The sequence below is a fragment of the Gambusia affinis genome, linkage group LG14 (assembly GCF_019740435.1).
Source record: "Gambusia affinis linkage group LG14, SWU_Gaff_1.0, whole genome shotgun sequence".
Taxonomy (NCBI): Eukaryota; Metazoa; Chordata; class Actinopteri; order Cyprinodontiformes; family Poeciliidae; genus Gambusia; species Gambusia affinis.
In genome coordinates this window covers 15,272,479-15,293,930 of record NC_057881.1, presented here as the reverse complement: position 1 = coordinate 15,293,930, position 21,452 = coordinate 15,272,479, and the positions used below count along the sequence as shown (strand labels likewise).

The following is a 21,452-nucleotide window of genomic DNA, read 5'->3' as shown; positions in this document are numbered from 1 at the left end:
TTATCAAAAATACAACAAAGAGAGGGAGGTTTTTAGTTTGTTTCTTCTCCTTTGCTAAACAAAGATAAGACATTATCATCCCGCAAGAGACTGCAGGGAAAGCGGCACGACTCTGAGTGGAACAGCGCTGTTTAGCCGGGTTCAAAATAACATGAATAGGAGCACAGGCTTGTGGCTCAGGAATACGGAAATGGAGAGGTATGTCAAGAGGGTCTTAACGATAAGCCAAGCCAAACTGATGCTCAATTCAGCTGCTTGTGTCCATGCTTGTAGGTTCTCAATGTTTTGTTCACCAAAACCGACTGGTGCACAGCCCACATTTCTGCAGACAAGGCACCAGTATACCAATTCATCTCTTGCTCCATCCTATCATCATTTGTGGACAAGATACCAAAATAGTTTAACTTCTCTGTTTGAGCCAGATAGTGAATCCCTACCAGGAGGTATTAGACCATCTGAGATCGCAGTGTCCAGGTATTAAGCGGTCTCAAAAAGTTGTTTCAAAACATTTCCGACCATATATTTTCCACTGTTCAAAGTAGATTTTCTAAGAAGCTAGAGAATCCTCTGGAACCAAGTTTTCTTTATCTGTATGAATCAGAATCAATCTATGCCTCCCCCTCCCCTTCACCTGTTTCGGCACAATGTCCAAAACTGTCATCTCCACACATTTTTCTTGCTTACAAGAAACACAATGTTGGGTGCTTGAGAAGTCGCTGCTTGGAAAATGTCCTACTCATCACTGTAAGATAAGGCCCTTATGAAACTGCAGTTGGGAAAATAAGAGCAGCATTAATGTCAGGCAGCAGACAGCCAGCTGGCTACTCAAGCAGCTTCCCTGAATAAGCCAGTGAATGCCAGCTTCTAGTACACCTACCTTTTACTCTATAAAGAGCAGAATGACAAAGTGTGATAATATTTTACACAAAAATTCTATCTGTGCAACCCACTGCTGCTAAATTCAGCGAATATTAAAATGCATAGACATCTTTCAAAATGATCTACTGTTTGAGAAACCCTTGATGTCCTATAATAGTAAATAGTTTCACATTTTAGCAGCTGTAGAAATAATAGTTACCTTCTATTAAAACAAGTTAGATGTTAGAAAGTTTGTTGTTTTATTTTTGCGTGCCATATTTTTACTCAAAACTCTACTACCAGGATAAATATTCATGCCCAGTAAAGGCACTGCTGCAAAGTTGATGCCACACCACAGCCAATGCCTAGTGATAATTCTCTGTTGTGTTTAAAAACCAACCTTAGGTACGAAGACAAGACAGAGGGTGATGGTGCTACAAAAGATGATGACGAGAGCTACGATGCAGAACTGGACATTCGGCTGATCCCTGGTCAGAAACGACACTGCCGCGCCGATGATGCACATGATGCCAACGTTGTACACGCTCATTCCGATGTATTTGCTGTCGTTGAGGGCAGGGATGCTCACGTTCCTGGTCTCCCACGCCAGAAAGCAGCCAAAAAGCTGTAAGAAAAAGGAAAAGTTAAACGGATGACTCAAAACGGCCAAAAGCCAGAAAAGAGGAATCCAAAGCTAACTTTGTTGAATGAGATGTCTTGGAAGACAAACACAGATAGTTGTGAGTGCAAAGTCTTTGCTTGGAGGGACAGGGGAGCTGCAGCAGAGGATTGCTACACAAATTATAATGCATTTCCAGTCATGCATGTTGGTGCAATCAGAGAAGGCCATTTAAAAATGGTCACCAGATCCTCAATACATAAACAGTGTGAAAGTGGTGAATGACCCACAATAATTGTGTTTGGTAACTTATTCTTTTATTCTCTTCATGCATCAACCATTGTGTCCCTCCTTCCGTCCTATTGTTTTGAAGAGTATGTTTTACTGCTAAAACTCCTCTTTCTTTAATTCTCCTAAGATATTTTAGACGTCCATTCCATTTACTTTCTTTCCACTTTCCACTTATGTGAGGAAACAGATGGGTTAAATCTAGACAAAAACCTAACGATTATCAAGTAGAAACACTGAACTCTGTTGAACCCTTTCTGATGTCTGAACTGAATCTAAATAAAAGGTTTCCAAAGTTTTCAGCAACAGTGACAGACAGCTCTTCTAAGTTGAATAAGTCTATTAGAAACAGGGTATTATCATACTTTATTTTATACTATTGTACCGTTTCATTTATCTGCTGTGAGGGAATAGACATGTTTACAGATCATTTTGCAGCGTGTGAGTCCAATTTCAACCCTGCCTGAGCCCATATTAGCATTGTCTTAAGAAAAATCTGTAATTTTTCAAAATTACAGATTCTGAAGAACATCCTTAAAGTTAGAATTTTGCCAATAATTATTTAGTGAAGTTGCTATTTTTTCTAACTTCACATTCTTGACACAAAGAAGGTACATATGAGCATTTTAAGTTTTAAAAATAATTTCAATAAGGCATATTTTTTTTAAATAATCGGCAAATTAAGATAGCACACAGAGTGAGCGGGTATGCATGTGTGTCCAGACTGCGATTATGCTGTCAGATTTTTTTGTTCTCTCACCATTAGCAGTCCCTTGTAGGCATACACGATGCCAAGCCAAATGGTCATGTGGGTGTTCTCACAGTGCTCCAAGAAGGGACGGATGGCAATGTCCCGGCCTTGTGGGTCCGCCTGTTGGCAACACGAGAGGAGGGGGAAAGAAATGAGTACAGCACACACAAACGTGTCTTGTTCTGTGGAAAAAAAAAAGTTTGCCAGATGACTAAGTGAAAACTTTAGAGATACACACACAGGAAATACGTAGTCACTCGATTTCATTTTAAATTCCTGTTGCAGACACCTCTGATGCAGGAGCATAGGCAACACAGACTGACTACCGCCACAAGGAAGGCAACGAAACTGAAAGATTAGTGAAAATGAATTGATGGGTAAGTTAGATGCAAGATGTAAGTTTATACTTCCCTTTTTTTTTTTAGAAAACGAGAAATATTGCAACCACAACCTTTAATGTATTTGACTGGGATTCTTTAGAGTGAATGGGAAATCATTCATAATTATCAACGTTTCTTTACTGAGGAAAATTTTGAAGGTGTGGTGAGCTTATCCACGCATGCGGAAATCTTTTTTGTAGATCGAGCTTTCACAATAAATCCCGCTCAAATCTTTTACGCACCAGCTTCACAAATCGCCATCATTCTTCCCATTCTTTGCAAACACTCAAGTTCAGATGGATTGGATAAAGAGCCTTTTTGAACATAAATTTTCTAGACTTGGACTAGAAAGCTAAGTCCACTAAAGCTAAGTCCACTGGACTTAGCTTTAGACTTTGACTGGGCCGTCCTAACATTTGAATATGCTTTGGCCTCTATTCCATTGTAGCACATGCTGTGCGCTTACGGACATGACCTACTAGTAGGCTTTTGGTAAATTACAAATAGGACTTCTGAACTATGAGTTACTTTCTATTGGTCATAAAATTTCCAATAACATAAGGAAATATTCACATGGCCTGAATTCCTTTTCAAAGTACTGTATGATAACTGGAAGCCACATGTGATGATACCGAGAATAATCCCATGTTGCTCTTCTAAATCGTCTCAGAGTTATGTACTCTACCTCAGCAGACGGTTGATGCATACACATGTGTGAATATTTATAGTGCAGCAATGTGCTTCCTAAAATTTGGCTTGTAAATAAATGAGCATAAGAAAGAGGGAACGTTGCAATACCTTGTATTTTAATTCTCAATCCATATTAATAGCACGCTGTTTGAATGTTTAGTTTATTCTTTACATGTTGCCATTGATTGGTTTCATGGCATTCATTTATGTGACTATTCTGAATACTCACCTCTACATTGATGTGTCTCCATGTTACCGCAAACCTATGAATGCACCTGTCAACTTCTGATCAACTTTTTATTTAGTGTTAAGAAATAAATACGGTACTAAGTTCAATCGAACAAAGCTGTAGCTATATTATGAGAATATTGTTCTATAAACAGCTTGTTAGTTTTTTTTTTGTTTGTTTTTATTATTTTTTGCTCTATGCGTTTACTTGATTTAATCATTTAGGTCACTTCATTGTGAATCTGTACTGGTTAAACATCACTTTGTGTTGCACCTGAGTCTACGAATAATATTCTATGAATAAGATTTTACTGACTGATCCAATGTTTATAAACATTGCAATGTGAGCATGCATGAACAAGTGAGCATGGCTAAATTCTCTATAAGATGGTCCTACAATGGAAAATCTTCATTGTTTTCTTTTTGTCCATTCAGAATATTATATGACAATGCTGTTTTCTTACTTTAATTTCCAAATCTCAACTCAGATATATAATATACATTTTTTCAAGCTGCTCAAGAAGCCTTGATGTCTCAAAACAGAAACATATTAAAGTCTGAGGATTGCATCGCTGGCAGTGAGATCACAGGCTCTGTCAAAGCACTCTTGTAACCCCCTCAGAGAGTTCCCCAGCAACCTTGCTTGGTTTGTGTCACTCATGCCTGTGAATATGCTGTGACTGGAGTTTGGGTTTCTTGTTAGCTTTAGGAGAAGTATGGGATAAAAATGGGTTACCGCTTGAAAAGCCATCACGCTGGTGGAGACATCGAAAACTGGGGCAGGAGATGACGCACAGACCAGCTATTTTTTATTTCCTTACAAGGAACGACAATTAGTTGGCATAGTGCTGAGACGGGGATGTGAAACATCAAAAATTATATTTTCAGTATAATTATATTTTCGGTTTGGAAAGGAACTGAGTAAAAAAAAAAAAAAAAGTGAACAAAATTTGATGCAGTAATTAGAAGACGCTGGCTGTTCAGCTCAGGTTCCTATTTGGTGATTTTGTCCATTAAATCCAAATAAGTAAAAATTTGAAGTAATAAATTACAAATTATTGTCCTTCATGGTAATTTTTATAGATCAAACTTGTCCGTTAGAAGACAGTTAGGGCCACAAGAACATTTACACTATTTTAAGGTAATTTAAAATGTAGATATATGCACTCTATGCTTCAGCAAATTAATTTGAGTAAAATATTTTAAAAATATGTTATAATGTAATTGGCTTACAAAAAAAATTTCTTGGCTGATTAGGCAATTATTATTATTATTATTATTATTATTATTATTATTATTATTATTATTATTATTATTATTATTATTATTATTATTATTATTATTATTATTATTATTAATTTTATTTTTCAAACAAATGTCCCCCTTGGCAAACCTCTCCTTTTGCTCCTAAGCCTGACTCTTCCATGTATGCTTGCCCAATTATGTCCATAAAAAACAAAAACTGAGTTTTACTGGTTTCAGTCATACAGTTTAGCAATTTACATGTAAGGTTATACTAAGATATCCATTCCCACCTTTTGTTTGACAAGTAAAGACAGAAATCTTCAAAATAAAACACATAATTATCATCTACGGTCACCCTTCTGGCTGAACAACATTCTGTCCCAATAATGTTCTCTTACATTTCACTCTTTGCAAATCCTTTTATTGATTTACTAAACTGAGACACATTCTGCATCAGTGCTCTTTGCATAGTTTTAGCTCCCAGCTACCTTGTGTCACTAACAACTAAATGATAAGACAAAACGAGATATAATGCTCATTAAGCTTGGGCTTGTATCGCAGCACAGCAGACAGAAGTTCTCGCCTTTTGGAGAAATGCAGTCTGGGGAGTTGCCAGGCAACAGGTCTGGAGGCGGCAGGCGGCCCCAAACTGGTGGCGATGGCAGCGAAAGTGCCAGTTTACTGTCATTTTTCACAGCATTAGCCCTCTAACAGGATCACTCTGCGAGGGCTGCAAGCATGCACAGTGCATCAATGGAGAGACGAACACAGATGATGCAATGATGAAGAAAAACTAAAGGTGCAGGTGGGGAAACAAGGAGGAAACACACAACGAAACGGAATTGTCCAAATAACAAAAGGACAAAAGTAGATTGAACAGATAAATAAAATCAAGTATTGGATGTTTGGTAGACTGTGCAGTTTTGATATTGGCTTTGGAATAGTTGGATATATAGTAATCAAATGTGCTACATTCCTCGTCAGTGTCAGATGTAACTGTTAAGCAGTGGGTTTACTCTGAGCTAGAGGTTACAATGAAGACAGAAGTAGGTTTCAGTTCAACAGTAGCAACTTTTCCTTCAAGATGTTCTTGAAGGAAAAGGCTTGTACTGTATCTTACATTCTTCCTTGTACCACAGTGCTTTATACATATTATATTGTGAATAAATATAATGTGTATATTTATTATAATGTGCCAAAATATGACACAGCTGACATATTTTGGTTAAGATTACGAAACTTGTCTAGACCAGATAACAAATATCTGCAAATCTTTTCCACTGCCAGGTTAACTTGATGAATCCTCTTTGTTTCCCTTTGCTCTTTGTGGACTGAATACTTAGCTGCTGCATCTGCAGCACCCAAATGTTGTCTTCCTACCAGTTTTCCAAAAGTAATTGGAAGAAAACTGGTAAATAACATTAGTGCGCTGCTCCAGATTAATTAGATGTGAGACTACAAGAATCAAGGTATTCCAGCGTGATTGAAAAACATTTTGTTAAAAAAAATTGCAACAAGTCTTATTGTTCTTATAGTTCAACATTCTTTTACTGATCTGTCAAATAATGTCAGAGGAGCAGATTGGTATCATCCTGTGAGAGGCATGGAGTAGCACAGGCTAATCCTTCAGAACATGTTGGTAATATATGTAACCCGGCTAATTATCCAGTTGATATCAGCTTGTGATGTGACTGTAAAGAACAAAATGGTGAGATGGAATAATATTCAGGGAATTAAGACCTTTAATAGAACTTTTAAAGGATTGTTTATCCTTGGTTTTTGTTCAAGCCCATCTTTAAAAATCAATATGTGTTGAATGAATGTTTTCTAACTGCAGCCAATGGATGATGCTAAGCAATGTGAAAAGGCAACAAATTAGTACATATCAGCAGCTTATTTAAAATGGCTTGTCAGAAAAATTTTGCATTACAGTTTCATGTAAAAAACAGAATAACATTCCTTTTCCTGAAAATATCGTTCAATACTGGAAGAAAACACAAAATTTATTCAAAGCCAAATCGGCACAGAAAAAATAAAGTTCCATTTTGTTCTGCAGTAATGTTGAACTTTTTTTTTTTTTTTAAAGAAAATAAAAGCAGGTATGGATTTGCACCTTCTGATGAATTATCTATCTCCAGGCAGCCTGGAGTCTTTTCAACTTGTTCTGACTGAACCGAATGAATTAAAAACAGTAGTTGAAAGGACTGCAAACACTTTCAAATGCTATGATGTGTAAGGAAGAAAACCCAAACTTCACAGGCAGATAACTTACTAATCCCCCATTAAATGTTGGGATGTTACTTTCAAGTAATCTAAAAGCTTAGAAAACATGAAACCAAAAGTGACACCCACACAAAGAAGACAGTCTCTGATTTTTCCTGGCTTCATCGTTACAGCTGCACTAGGAGCTGTTTTAGGTGTGCATCTCAGCCTCGGCCTACAGGGGAGCAAAACGATAGACCACAAATAAGGCAGGAAATTGAGAGTTTGTTCATTGTCAAAGTGGAGTTATGTGTATTCCTGTGAGCATATGTGATTACAAGTACTGAAGATCAGTGACTAAAACTATTGTGAATGAAAACAATAGTTTCATATAGTGCAGTAAAAAAAAAAAAAGTATTTTGCAATGCAGATATAATTGGGTGCATTAGATGAAAAATATTTTCACATAATTCCTCTGGGTTATCAAAAGAGCTTTTTAGCCAATGTAAACTGGCCTTTGTGTTCTTTTTTTTGTCTGCAGCTATTTTCTCCCGTGGATCAATTTTTTCTTATAGGCCTTAACTGAGTTAAGAGGGGGCTTCAGTGCTTTAGATGATGAGCTGGGTGCTTTTGGGACTTCCTGTGTGAGTCATCGATGTGTTCTCGGAGTAACTTTCATAGCCTCTCCACTCCTTCTCATTCACTGGAGTCCCAGCGCCTCAGAAATGTAACGCTTTCTGAATTGATGGACTTTGGGTGGTGACTTTGTTTCTCATCTGTTCAGGAATTTCTTTAAACTGGGGAATAATGGGAGGCTTTTTGAGATCTTTTACCTTACTTCATGCTGTGTGACAGGTTCTATTTAACCCAGTTTCTAACTATATGCACAGTATATCATTCTTCAGTTTAATGTAGGCAAGCACAGTGTGCTGGCTGTGGCGTTTAACTGAAACCTATTCACTGTCTTCATATCAAAATGAAAAAAATACATAGAATGAGTGCTGGTCATTAATTTCTGGAGGTTCCTCTGGATTGTACACATGTCTTTCTGTTCTGGCTTTTGAATTGTGTGTGTTGACTATCCTCCTTAAAGTGACAGTATAGGGAACATGCCAAAAGAAGCTGTGCAAAAGAGAGAGTAAATTCATACTTTAATAAGGAAGAACAATTTATTTTTCAGAAGATGATTCTGGATACCTTCTTCATTGATGAGAAGAATTTCACTTACTGTAAATACTATGGTTATCTTTGTCTGATATTAAAATTTCTTTAGTGATTTGAAACACTTGAAGTGTGACAAAAAAGTAAATCTGTATGGGGGGCAAAATCTTCCTCACAATATCTCTGTACAGTTGAGCTATCAGGAAAACAACTTATGAAAACATCAGTCATAATGTCAGAGTCAGTTCCACTGTGGCGGAAAACCCCCCAACAAAAAACAGGTGGAGACTTTGACTCTGTCAACAATTTATGTTGGTGTGCTTTCCTGAAGTGGAGGAGAAAATAACTGTGATGAAAAATGACAGGGCAAAAAAAAGAAAACCACAGAAAAAAAGTGCAAGGTGAGTGAAAATGGGAATCACTGAACGAAAACAGCCTACAATCGACTTTGACTTGTTTTGGTTTTCCTTGGGGGTGTTGGTAGAAAAAGTTTTCATGAAACACTGTGTTGTATTATTCTTTCACGACTACTTCAGGGATCAAACAGTTTGCATTTATGTGTGCCACAGCAGTCTGAGGTTTTTCCAGAAGAGCAGGCAAATGCAACAGTGAACTGATTCAGATTTCCCATATTGTGATACAACTAACCAGACTCTGCATGCCTACAGCACAGCATTTGAATTCGGCCCCTTATGGTCGGCACTTTGTAAAACCAAATTCTTCTGCTCAGCTGCTGCATATTTTTTGAGGTATTCTTTGCCTATTTGCAAAATAACTTTATCTCAGTTGAACAAACAACAGTTTGTTTGAAGGCTGAAATTCTTCTGATTTGGCCTCATCTGTCTGACCTGAGTTTGTTGTATCCTCTACATAGCTTGTGGCAGACTTCAAGCAGGTTTTCTTTCAACAATATAGCTTTTTGCTATGTTGACTGAACAATACTCTGTGTGATATTCAAAGTTTAGATATTGTTTTATAACCTAAAACATAACCTCTAATCGTCTGCACTTTTATCACATTCCTGCTGTTCCTTATTCTCCGTAGTGCTGCTTTTTCTGTCATGTTCTCCAAAAAAATCTCTGTTTCACAGATCAGCTTTATTTATATTAAATACAAATATATGTGTACATATTATATATACTTTTCATTCGCATTTGTCAGATGTCAGTCTTTTGAAACATGCACAAAGAAGACCTCCAGAAAAGAGCAACCTTCCAGCACATATGCTGCAATTTGCTTATAGCATTAAGTTCAAGAAAAATGGGGGAAGGAGTGTTTAGCATACAGAGAATAGCTTGAAAGGACAGACCAAGTAAAAGAAAAAATGGAGATGTGGAAAGCTCAGGATGAGAGATATGAAGGGTGACATTTGGTGAAAAGCAAACACATCAAGACGGCAGAGGGCAAACAGATGTGAGGATAAAAGTCATCCTGGCATCTCAATAATTTGTAGAAAATCACTTGAAAAGCAGTCAGCACAGTTTTCACGAAGCGTCTATTAAATTTTTAACAGCAGTAATGGCCTTTATACGAGGAAGGCAGGAGTGAACGTTGAGTGATCAACTCAACACACACAGGCAGCTGGACAGGGAAGAAGACAGTAGATATAGGGGAAAATATCTGTCTGCTTAGGTTCCTTGTTCATAAAAAATCAAAACAACATCATGAACCACGTGACCATCCACCGCCTTTATGCCAGCCTTTGACTTATATCAACATTATAGTGTAGATCGGGTTCCTTGAAATTCTAAATGTCAAATTTCCATACTTATCCAGACTGGCAATGTCAGAGTCCTCAGAAAGTATTTTGGTCTAACACAATATCACATTGTCCCTCTATTTCTATAGTGACCTGCCTGTAGGATGGATGGATGGCTAGATGTCAATAACATCAGAAAATCCCACAGTGAATAGAAAAACAACATTCTTCATTTGAACGTAGGTGCATAATTCCATGCAGTGACATTCAAACACAAGAGACGAGCACTGCTAACTGAAACGCACTTTTTTAGTGAGCAGAATTAAAATCACTGCAGCTGTGATTTCCTCATCCTATCAGGAGCAACCCTTTGATTATTCACTTTCAGAATCTTCAAGTTTCCATCCTAAATTATGCACACGGCTGCCTGGAACTCTTGTATCTGTAATTGCATTGTCCTTATCGTAAGTCTGCACAGAGTTTCCCCTTCAAAATTCATTTCTTCCTGTGTGGGTGTTTTACCTGCAGCTGAAAAGTAGTCTATTTCCCTGACATGTGTTGGACAGTGCTATTACTCTTCCGGCTAAAGTATTGAAGTTTAGACACATAAAATATCGGTTTTTGAAAATAAATTTCAGTCTTACATTAATGTAAAAAAAAAAAAAAAAAAAGTATACAGCAGAGCTTAGAAACATTTTAGCTAATGCATAAAATTATATGTATTATAATTTATCAAGAAACCCTCTTAAAAAGCTTGAAGATGTGCCAAGATGAACATTTTAACTGAATAATTCAATCTGAAAATATTATTCTCCGACAAAACAATGAGCGGTTACAAAACCTTACATGTATCCTAGAGAAACAGAGCCGTCTTTATATTAGAGCAGATTCTGAATTTCCAGGTCAAACTTGTGCAAATTCACACCTGTCTACATCTTGCATGGATGTCTCTCTAACCATTAGCTATATAATACCAGAAGTTGAAATATCTTCTCTACTTAAAAGATTAAATGTTTCTGGAATACATTCACAATTTAATACAATAATCCCCTTCTATAATTCATCTATTTGGAGCAAGCTTCTTAGTAATTACTGACTAAAATGCAGTGAGTAGTCTTGTTTGTGGTATTTCCTTAAAATACATTTGCAAGTGAGCCTCCATTTAGCTCAAATGTTGTTGAAAAACTAAAAAAGCTATGATATATATATATATATATATATATATATATATATATATATATATATATATATATATATATTAGTGTAGTTAAAGTTTTTAGTGAGGTAAACTTTTCTCACTCGTACTTCTGCCGTTTATCAAGTGGATATAATATTGATAATCCTAAATGACCTTAAACAGAAAAAGCTTAATCCAATTTTAAAGTAAGACCGTAAGAAAAAAAACAAAACGTTTTTCAGTAAAGTGCATCTAAAATGTCTGGTTTCTACTGTTGCTCCCATTTAGTGAATGAGTGTTTGGGTGAACAGTCACTGTTATGACTGAAGCATTGAATTAAGCAATGGAGGAGTCGGCGAGAGTTGAATCCGAGGGACGGTGATGCGGATGGTAGGGGAGGTGAAGCGTGCCTCCAGTCTGAGCTGACCTACATGCAACGGGCCACAGTGGCAGGGCAGCAAGACGCCGTTGGCAATCCAAGCCATTTGGGTCTCTGCCATCCCTACTCACAGCGAGTGTGAACACCATCTAACTGTACATGTGAGTGAATGCGTGTGTGTGTATGTTCCAGGGTAAAGGAGCTAGTATCTGTTTTACTGTAGAGTCTCAACTGCGGCAGATAGGCGACCAGCATGTTCCACTTCGGTGGATCTTCACAAATTTTATTCTGGCTCAGTTGAGAAAAAAAAAGGACAGAGTGTGTTTGAATGACAAAGGGAAAAAGAAAACAGTGGGAATTAGTACAAAGAAGATAATTCCAATATCCTCTATTGTTCAGTCTTAAATATCATAAAACTGTTTGCCCACCAATGAAGCTAAAATTATCTGAATGTGGCTTGTTGCATTTAAATATTGTACAAGTCTGAAATCCTACTTGAAGACTAATCTCTCTTAAACAACCATTGCAAATCTCTCTAACCACAACTGCCCCAAATTAGCAGAAGTGTGAAAAAAGTTGGTGGCTGGATTGCCTCTTTGCTTCACCTCTTTCAAAGAAAGAAGCAACAATGTAATGTTCTGACTAAGAGCTACTTCCATGTTGTCTTGATATGTGGTAGCCCCAATACTGCCTGGGGAAAATCAGAACTTAAAGTTTTCCTCCCATTTTATTTATTTATTTTTTTGTCATACTTTCATATTACTCTCTCAAACTTTTCTCTAAACTAGTAAAGTGGTCTGTGTCAGTGGAAGGTAGTTGTTTCGAAAGTGGGAAAAACATGACATCACATTATTGAATAAAAAAAATAAATTTGTTTAACAGCGAGGCTACTGCTGTTATTTCAGACGGCAGTCACATTACTATTAGTGTCCATTAGTCTGTTGCCAAAATGCTAGTTATATTCAGCATTGAGGAAATTCAAACTCGAACTTCAATCAGGCATCCATAACTGAAAAGAGCACAACACAACTGCAAATTGACCGACAAATTGCTTGGCCACTCAAAATGACAGGATGGGTAAGGTATGCATTATTCAGGAAGCAGCAAATAGACGGTAGTGACACTATAGGAGTGGCAGAAATGTACAGCAGAGGTGGAGGAATATGCTGACCGAACTATTAGCGGTGCATTGCAACATATCTGGCCTTTATGAAAGAATGGCAAATAGAAAACTGATGTTGGAGGAACGTCTCATAAATTCCAGTTTTAAAATTGCCACAAACCATGCAGGAGATACGGCAAACATGTCAACCAGAATTTGCTGGACAGTTGATAAGCAGAAAGAACTAAATACAAGAAAATCTTGGAAGAAATTTTCCTGAATGAGGCAGAAGTTAACATTCAGGTAAGACATCAGCTATAAAAAAAAACACCCAGCTACAATGGAATGGGTTTGTATCGAAGCATATTCATCCATTTGAATGGCTCTGTCAAAGCTGAGGCCTAAATCAAGTCACATTTTTAATGTCATTTTGGTACTTCTTCTCAGTTATGCACTATTGTGGGTTGGGCTATCACATAAAATTCTAATAAAGTACATTGAAGCTTGGTTACAAAGCACATGTGTCAAACTCAAGGCCCCAAGCCCAAATCTGGCCCCCCATGAGCTTTTATATGGGTAAGTTTTTTTTATATGTCACCTCTGTTACAAAGTAACAAAATAAGACAAAGTTCTATACATATGAATACTTTTCCAAGGTAACGTATATTCAAAAATTGCTCGGACAAAAATATGACTGTAAATGCAAAAGACAAACCGAAACCAGGCTAAGGGTCCTAAAGTAATGAATCTGTATTTCTACAAAAGGGCGACTTTGTAAGAAGATTCTTCAAAGTATCTTGGAAGAAGATATAGCAAGTATGCATAAACATATGAGCACACATTTGAATAAAGATAGCTGAATCTAGTGCTAAAAATTATATTTCTTACCAAGCTGTGGACTCCCATTCAACCCAAGCCTAGTGGCAGACACAAATACATCATAATGCTACATTATAATGACACCCCTCCTTCCCCCCAAACATGCACACGCAGATCTCCCTGTGCTCCAGCAGAGAACTGCCCTAAATGATTTATTAAAAGCTAAATGCATCATTAGAATAAGCTGCTAACCCTAAACAGTGGGCTCATTACAATATGCAAATGGTGTGATATAGCACAGCAGTCTCTTTGATTGTGTGCTAAAGCTTTTGTTATCCTCTGATTCCTCTCATACTTTCCTTTTCTCAAACATTAAGAGCTCTGTGTCGTAACACGAGGTTCTATGAAGGCTCCCATCTGCGCATCGAGATACTTAAGGCTCTGTGTTAGCAATCACTCTGACTCCCTTCTGTCCTTGTTGTCACAGTTGTGACAATGAAGCATGTTTAGTAAAATTTAAATTTGCATATTTGGTACCTATGTAACTTTCTTTGGACGAGCTACAGCATAAGAAACATGAGAAATACTTAAATATGCTCTGAATTTGACCAGGAGAAGAGCATACTTGTTTGATGTATAACTTACATTGCTTAAGAGTTGGCATAAGAATTGGCATAAAAATGTTCTCCTTAAGTTTTTTTTAGAAAGATTGTTTTTTCTTTCTGAATGCATCATCTTAGAGGTGATTGAGGTATTTGAACATAAGTCACAGAAAATCAATGAACCTTGAAGGAAACAGGCGCTTACTTGTGCCGACTTCCATCTTTAAGAAACTCCAAACAGGCGGTCTTCACCTATTGATTTTTGTCCATTTATCAATGGGGAGGCATGAGAGCGTGAACTGATGTTTTCATCACCAAAAGAGTTATATTTCTCTGAGGAAATAAAGCCAAGCTCTGGACTTTACCCAGCAGTTGATATTGTAATGCATAAACACCTTGCTGTTATCCAGCCTGAGCAACTGCCCCGCTGTGAAACCTGCATGCACAAGCACTTTGGTCAGAGTCAGGGTCAGATAATTTAGAGAACCTAGATTGTTGCTTTAGCCTCACACCTGTGAGGCTAAAGCAGCACATAGTTCCACACATCAACATTCTGCATATCTATAAGGATCAGACGACAGCGCATTTTTCCGTAGATGTGTGAAGTGATGAAGTGTACAGGGCTGTACCAGACATGATCCATACAAATACTGTTAAAAGTTCCTATGGGACACTGACTGGTTTCTTTGGTTTGCTGATAAGTATTTCAGAACTGAGGCCAGTGATTAAAAGTCTTTCTGCAATGCAGTGCCTCATACAAACTGACGTAATCACTTCACACTGCTATTAAATTTATGAGCTCTTGCAATTTTCTTTGTAATATTTACTTTCCCCAATAACAATCACCTCGTACTTGTGACGATGTAGGGGGAATTCACAAAGCAGCGGATTCCTCCAGTTTTGGCAACTGTATTGCACATTCTGTTTGCTTTGTTGCTGCCCTGGATCACATGGCAGACTGAACTCACTGCATGCAGAAGCAAACTTGCTCATGCAGTCTAGTGGATGGAAGCAGTTTGCACAGCTTTTTGCTTTGGGTTGCAGGCCATTAAGCCACAAACACATCAGATGCTGTAAAGTAAATAAAAACAGATAAAAATAAAGACAGTTTTACTTTCATATTATTCATATTATTATGGCGTTGACTAGACATTTCCTCAAAACTTTAAAAAACAACATCTGATTCACAGGTTTTCTAGAACAATAGGTAATGCAGTGGATTGTCAAAGACAGCAAAGTGGTGCATTTCTTTAATTAATTCATTCAGGGCTAAAAGGCATTGAATGAAGATGCCCTGGCTGTAATTTACATTAAATTATATAAACATAAGCAGACTTTTCAACTAAATGTATGCATAATGCCTCGTGTGGGAGATGAGCAATTTACCGTAGCAGACCTGCGTTTGTGTCTACATTAGGATCAGAATTATGAAGATGGCCGAAAAACAATTTGCACTTATCCAGCCCCTCAAAAAGATTTGTAAACTTTCCAGTGACTCTGTTATTGCTGTATGACGTTTTTGGTAGTAGATACTTTGTAAAATTATGAGCTGCTGAAATAAAGATTCAAACATGCTCTGTTGCTATGGAAACTATATTTATTAATAGAATTTGTCTCTGTTGTCTGTACTAAAGAGAAATAAAACATGGAAACTGCCATCCCTTTAATGCTACAAAACCACTTTATTGGTTAATTTGAATCAAGTCAGACACATAAAATTAAGGGTTTTGGGTCTTATTGAACTAAATTAAACTAATTAAGATGGTGTTGTGATTCTGCTCTTTTTTTGGGTGTATTTCTTGTATTTAAAAGACAAGTTTGTGGATCTCAGATCAGATGTTTATCTGACTAAATTAGAGGTTGCAATAGTAGTCTGGAATAGCATTAATGCACATTGGTCATGTTATTTATCCAAGGCGATTCTTTATCTGATGACTGATCCATGAGGTTACAAAATAACCCAGAACAATATCTAAAGTGCCTCAGAACTCATCTGCTCCAGTTAAGGTGTTTATGATACCTTTAAGTATAAGGAATAACGCTTGGGGGGGCATCCCAACTTCAATCTCGAGAGTTCTGGCCCAACTTCATAGAAAGGGTGACGAGAAGACTGCAGGTACTGAAACAGCAGCTTTAGTAACAAGCCCTGATAAAGAACATAAGCTCAAATCCATTGCTTTGCTAATGAAGATGATTCCTCTGTACCTCAAGTGTTGCTACAGTTCTTATTTCATAGAAGACTTCCAAGGCAAAAAAAAAAAAAAAAAAGCGCTGCTGAAAGAGAGAGGAGGATGTCCAGAATCAGTAGCTGACCTTAAGCTCAGGTGCACCTGGCTTACCCAACAAGACACTGATCCAAAGTACATCAGTGAATCTATCTCTATAAATGACGTAAGCGTTTACGACGTCAGCTTGTCGTAAATGCTTAAAAATCCTGCAGTGTGACTGAATTAAAAACAAGTTTGTAAAAAAAAAAGAATGCCAAAGTTCTTCTATAGCAATACAAAAGAATCATTTCCAGCCATCTCAAATCTCAGATGCTTGATAGGCAATTTATTTTCTCTACATACGGCCAGGTTAGTTTGGAGAATTAGTTCCCCTTCCTACATGAAATCATTTGAAAACTGCTTCTTGTGTTTACTCAGATTTTGTAATTACTCCGATGAGCTAAAAAAACACTCAAGTGTGACAAAACAAAACGCAAAAACAGAATAAATCAGCAAGAAGACAAAGACTTTTTATAGCAATGTATCTTGTGTATCTATGTATCTATTTTCTGGTGTACTAAGGCAAGGAACAAAGAAACTGCTTCGGTAGTTGTAGTAAAGTCGGTGTGTGAGGATGATTCCAAGAACAAAATAACCAACAACGTTCTTTTACATCACGAGTTGGAGAAATTCAATGTAAGAAGATAAGTTATTTTTATTTTCTTCTATTTTTATCAGTGCAATCATGAAATGGATTATGTTTTGGATATAAATTGGACCTATTTGTCTTGTAATGTGCCTTGAGGGGACGTTTGTTGCGAACTGGCACACTGCAAACAAACTGAATGGAATTCAATGTTGCATATGGAAAGATAAATGATAAAACATCTCATTTCACTTTGCATGTTTCATATGTACAGAATTGCTATAGCTCTCTAATGCCATATTTGACATTCCTTGATGACCTTTTCAATCTAGTTCCTTCATTATTGCACTCACTTCTCTTCTTCTCAGCTCATTTTCATTCCTTCCATATACCCCCCCCCCCAAGGCGATAATTTTTGATGTGGTCTAATACTTTAACGACCTTTGGTGCTGCTCCCCTTCATTGTAAAACCCGCCATAGTAATTATGGAGCACAATGCACCGACATAAAAGCCCAGCATCGTTATGTCAGTAATAACCTCTTTCCATTTTACCTGCTCCACTACATTTCCCATCATCCTTTGTCAAACAAATGCATGCCAGAAACTGACTTGGGTGTCAGGAAATAATTTCCGCCCTTTCTCGCGCCAAGCCTGTTTATGCTGTAGGAGAGAAGAATAAGCCAGTATATCATATAGTCCTTCTCAGGAGGCTGGAAGAAAGAACCTGACATATTAAACACCAATTGAACAGCTAGACTTACTGCACTTGAACCTGCCATGTGCAAGGACATGTTCACAGAGTCGCTTCATTTGCTTGCACTTACAGTCACAGTACAAAACAACAAGCAACAAAACCACAAGCTTTTCGTTTTTCCGAATGAAGAAACATGCTCTTAGAAAACCGCTCAAACTGTTACTGTCTGAAATCACACACACTGCAAATTGCCTGGAAAGACCCGTGTTGCATAAGGGAAAACAAAGGGGAAAACATCATTTTAGGAATCTGACATTAAATTTCTTTTTCTGTCTGTTTGTCCCCCCCGTCCAAGCAAGCCAACAGCAGTAATTGAGTCCTTTGAGGCTTAGAATTGCTGTTAGCTCTGTGTTGATGCTATGTAATTGGTGGTGCTATTCACAAGTGAACCACAGCATCCATCGTGGAGTTAGTGACAGAGTCTTAGGAGTGGTAAAAAAGTAAATTGCAATACTTTTCCAGATGCTTGCATTTCTTTGCTGAACTTTGCTCCCCATCCAGCCTTGTTTACCAGTTTCAATTTTTTCAGCGCTTTAAATTATTGCTCTGACTGGATATGCAAGCAACTTTAAAGATTCATGTCTTATGAAGATCAACACACATCGGCCTCTTTTTGAATTAGCTGTTCTCTTGTCTTTCCTAATTTGAATAGTTGAAGAAAATTTGACCTCCATGTCATGTCACATTCATGACTTAGGTTAACAGGTCAAGTCAAAAAAATCACAAACTACTGAAATAAAATTAAATGACAATCAGCAGTTTGAAAAAAAGTGAATTATAAATTAAAAATCTCAGCGATGTTTTCATTTTACACTTGTGGTATAGTTTGTTCCACACCAACTTAATCTCTTCTATTGTCATCTTTGCCACATGTCATCTTTTGTTGGCTTTTTTAAAAATCATCATCCTAATTGAGGTCTTATTTTTCTAGTAGGGTTCCTACCGACACGTTATGAGAAGTCTGTATTAACAATCAACCTGAGGGAGGGTCAAATGCAGACTTACAAAATGATTAAAGATATCCAAAATTAAAAATACTTGCATATACACTGAAGTCTATGGGTATGAGATACTCTATGCATCATAGCAATTACTATGTTAAACACATACCATAAAACTAAATATTTAACCTTTGAGTGAAGTGGTGTAAAAAATTTACTGTCTTCAATTAAGGTGATAAATTAACATACAAACCATAACTATCTATATTAGGAAAACTATCTAATTATCACTTTAACAACTTGTGAACATGATATTTTGGGATGACTGTTTCTTTAGGTTATTGACTTACCCTGGTTACTGTATCCTTGTGTTTGTGGAGTGAAAATGTGGTACAAATGTTTAATTTATGCACATCGTGGCTATCTTCTAAAACAGCTTCGCTGTAGTAAACTGTGTTTGTAAGAAGGAATGCTTTCTCACCTTTATCTATACAGCTTCACTGCATTTTCAGTACAGTGCTATGTGAACAGCTGGTGCTCATTAAGAGTATTGTGTGTTTCTTCTCAAAAGATTCTCTTGGTAGAATTTTGTCATTGTTCCCTTCATTTAATTTGCTATTTTACTCAATCCATTTGCCTTTTAACTTATTGAACTAACTTGTGCTCTTTTCGTGCATGCACTGCCTTTTCCTACCCCTTATTCCTTTCCTTTCTCCACTCTCTCACCTCGGCTCTCAATCCATATCCTGTGGGGTCCTGCTTTTGGGGCCCAGCCTTGGGGAAAGTCCTAATGATGCAGGAATACAAAAGTGAAGTGCAAGCGCTCCGTAATACACAAAGGTAGCATACACTCGAAGAAATTTTACAAATGCCTGCCTACCTCCAATTTTCACTCAGGCTGTACAGCTATGCAGAGACAATTGCTACGACGCCTTCCACTGCCCAACTTCTCTATGCACACACGTCAGGAGAGACTGGTGACAAGAACGTGACCAGTTCACCACACTGAGGGTAAGGAGGGGAGAGTAAAATGATAGGAGGACCAATAGCTGCCTGAAGGAGCTGACAGAGTGAGTTCAACACCATTGGCCTAAAATGACAGCCCTGTCAGTTCCTCGCAACCACTCGCGTGTGAGCACACATATCCAGCTTGGGTGAGTGTGATATTCCCAGGGAAGTCTCTTCCCCTAGCTAAAGTTTGGCGAAGAGACAAACACAATACCTTATGGTTGGCAACCAGTGTCCAGTGAGAAAGAACAACTCAGACCATGTTCACTCCAGACCTGTGATACCTCATCGCAACATGACATTAGGCGCAGCAATACCAACGCTCTTTATATTTACCCAGCAGTACGGTTTACCGAAATCGGGTAAGCTTACGATAAATAGGATTATTTTTTTTCCACAATGCCTAATGTGCATGTATGTGAGATAAAGCAGTGTTTATGTACAGTCTACTGCGTTGTCATCATTTTGCCATAGCAGCATTAAGTTCAAAACGTAAAAGAGGAAAGAAAGAAAAAAAAGAAAGAAATCATCAATTACTTCAGCCCTCATTGCCCAACCACTACCTGCCTCCCCAAGGACACTAAACAGTCACTGCCAACACTGCTGAAACTGCTCCAATCAGGGGTGATTGGTGTGGAGGTGAAGCATGGTGAAGTATGGTCTCAGATAGGATAGAGAAGCCAGGTATTGATCATTGTAGTGGAATGTGCATCCTTGGCACCAAGATACATAAGTAATATAGGTGATTGGCAAGTTAACAGGAAAGAAACAGACAGAGGGACGGACAGACAGAGAGAAGCACCGTCTTTGCTTGAACTCTAAAGAAAGCCATTGGCTCTCCTTCACAGGTGTGAAGTTTTGTTCTGTTCCAGTTGTTACGGGCAGAGCAGACAGGGTGTTCAAAGTGAAGGAGGAGGAAATGAAAGCTCACGACAAATACTTTGTAGAGAAACTGCATCTTGTGTTGAAGTGTTTTGTTTTGTTTTGGCTTTTTCCCTCCCTCATTTTAAGAGCATTGGTCGGTTTTTACAGTAATGGGACAAACACTATTGGAAGCAACATAAATGTGTGCTGTATAATGCTTTACACTGTTAGATTAGCCATTTTCTAAGAATATTGCAGACTTGCCGACACCACGCAATGGCCTTAGATTTTACCCTAATGCATGAAAACAACCATGAGTGCCTTTTCATAATTTGTTTAGGAGAATGGAGTTGTCGGTGCCTCAGAGGAATGGAACTAACTTTTATCTGGCATTCAAATGTACACATGGGACTCTCTTTTCAGAGATAGAATTTAAATAGATCTGTACTTAAACATGCCGAGCTTTGCACCATGCACTTAATTGTCTATTGTACCATAATAACTTTAAACAGGTTCACCAATTGGTTAAAGCTGAGATCTCAAAAGAATTGATAAACATCTGTTGATTCTTTTGAATGGGAGTTCACCAAGATTACAAGAAGTCACACAATATCTGCCCCACTTTTCCAAAAAACAAAAACAAAAACAGAATAGCTTTGGGTTAAAATGAGTCAGATGTGCCTTTGTTTTTGACCACTGCAGTCGTGGAAGATTTATCCAGGTCTGGATATCCTAGAAGGACATTTATGATATGCACCCATGTCTTAATTTCACAGTTTAGGAAATCTGTCCTGTGGTTTGCAATAAGAATTATTCATGATAATTTAAACC

The 21,452-nt window shown here is 37.6% G+C and overlaps 1 protein-coding gene across 2 annotated transcripts in view; it reads right to left on the bottom strand.

Moving 5' to 3' along the window:
- Nucleotides 1–21,452, bottom strand: part of gabbr2 (gamma-aminobutyric acid (GABA) B receptor, 2) — a 189,340-nt gene that overhangs the window by 12,540 nt on the left and 155,348 nt on the right. For both annotated transcript variants that reach the window (XM_044138689.1, XM_044138688.1), the window contains exons 14-15: nt 2,526–2,636; nt 1,259–1,483 (exon numbers count right to left, since the gene is read on the bottom strand). In XM_044138689.1, coding sequence (XP_043994624.1) covers nt 1,259–1,483; nt 2,526–2,636 — 336 coding nt within the window. The remainder of the gene's footprint in view (nt 1–1,258; nt 1,484–2,525; nt 2,637–21,452) is intronic.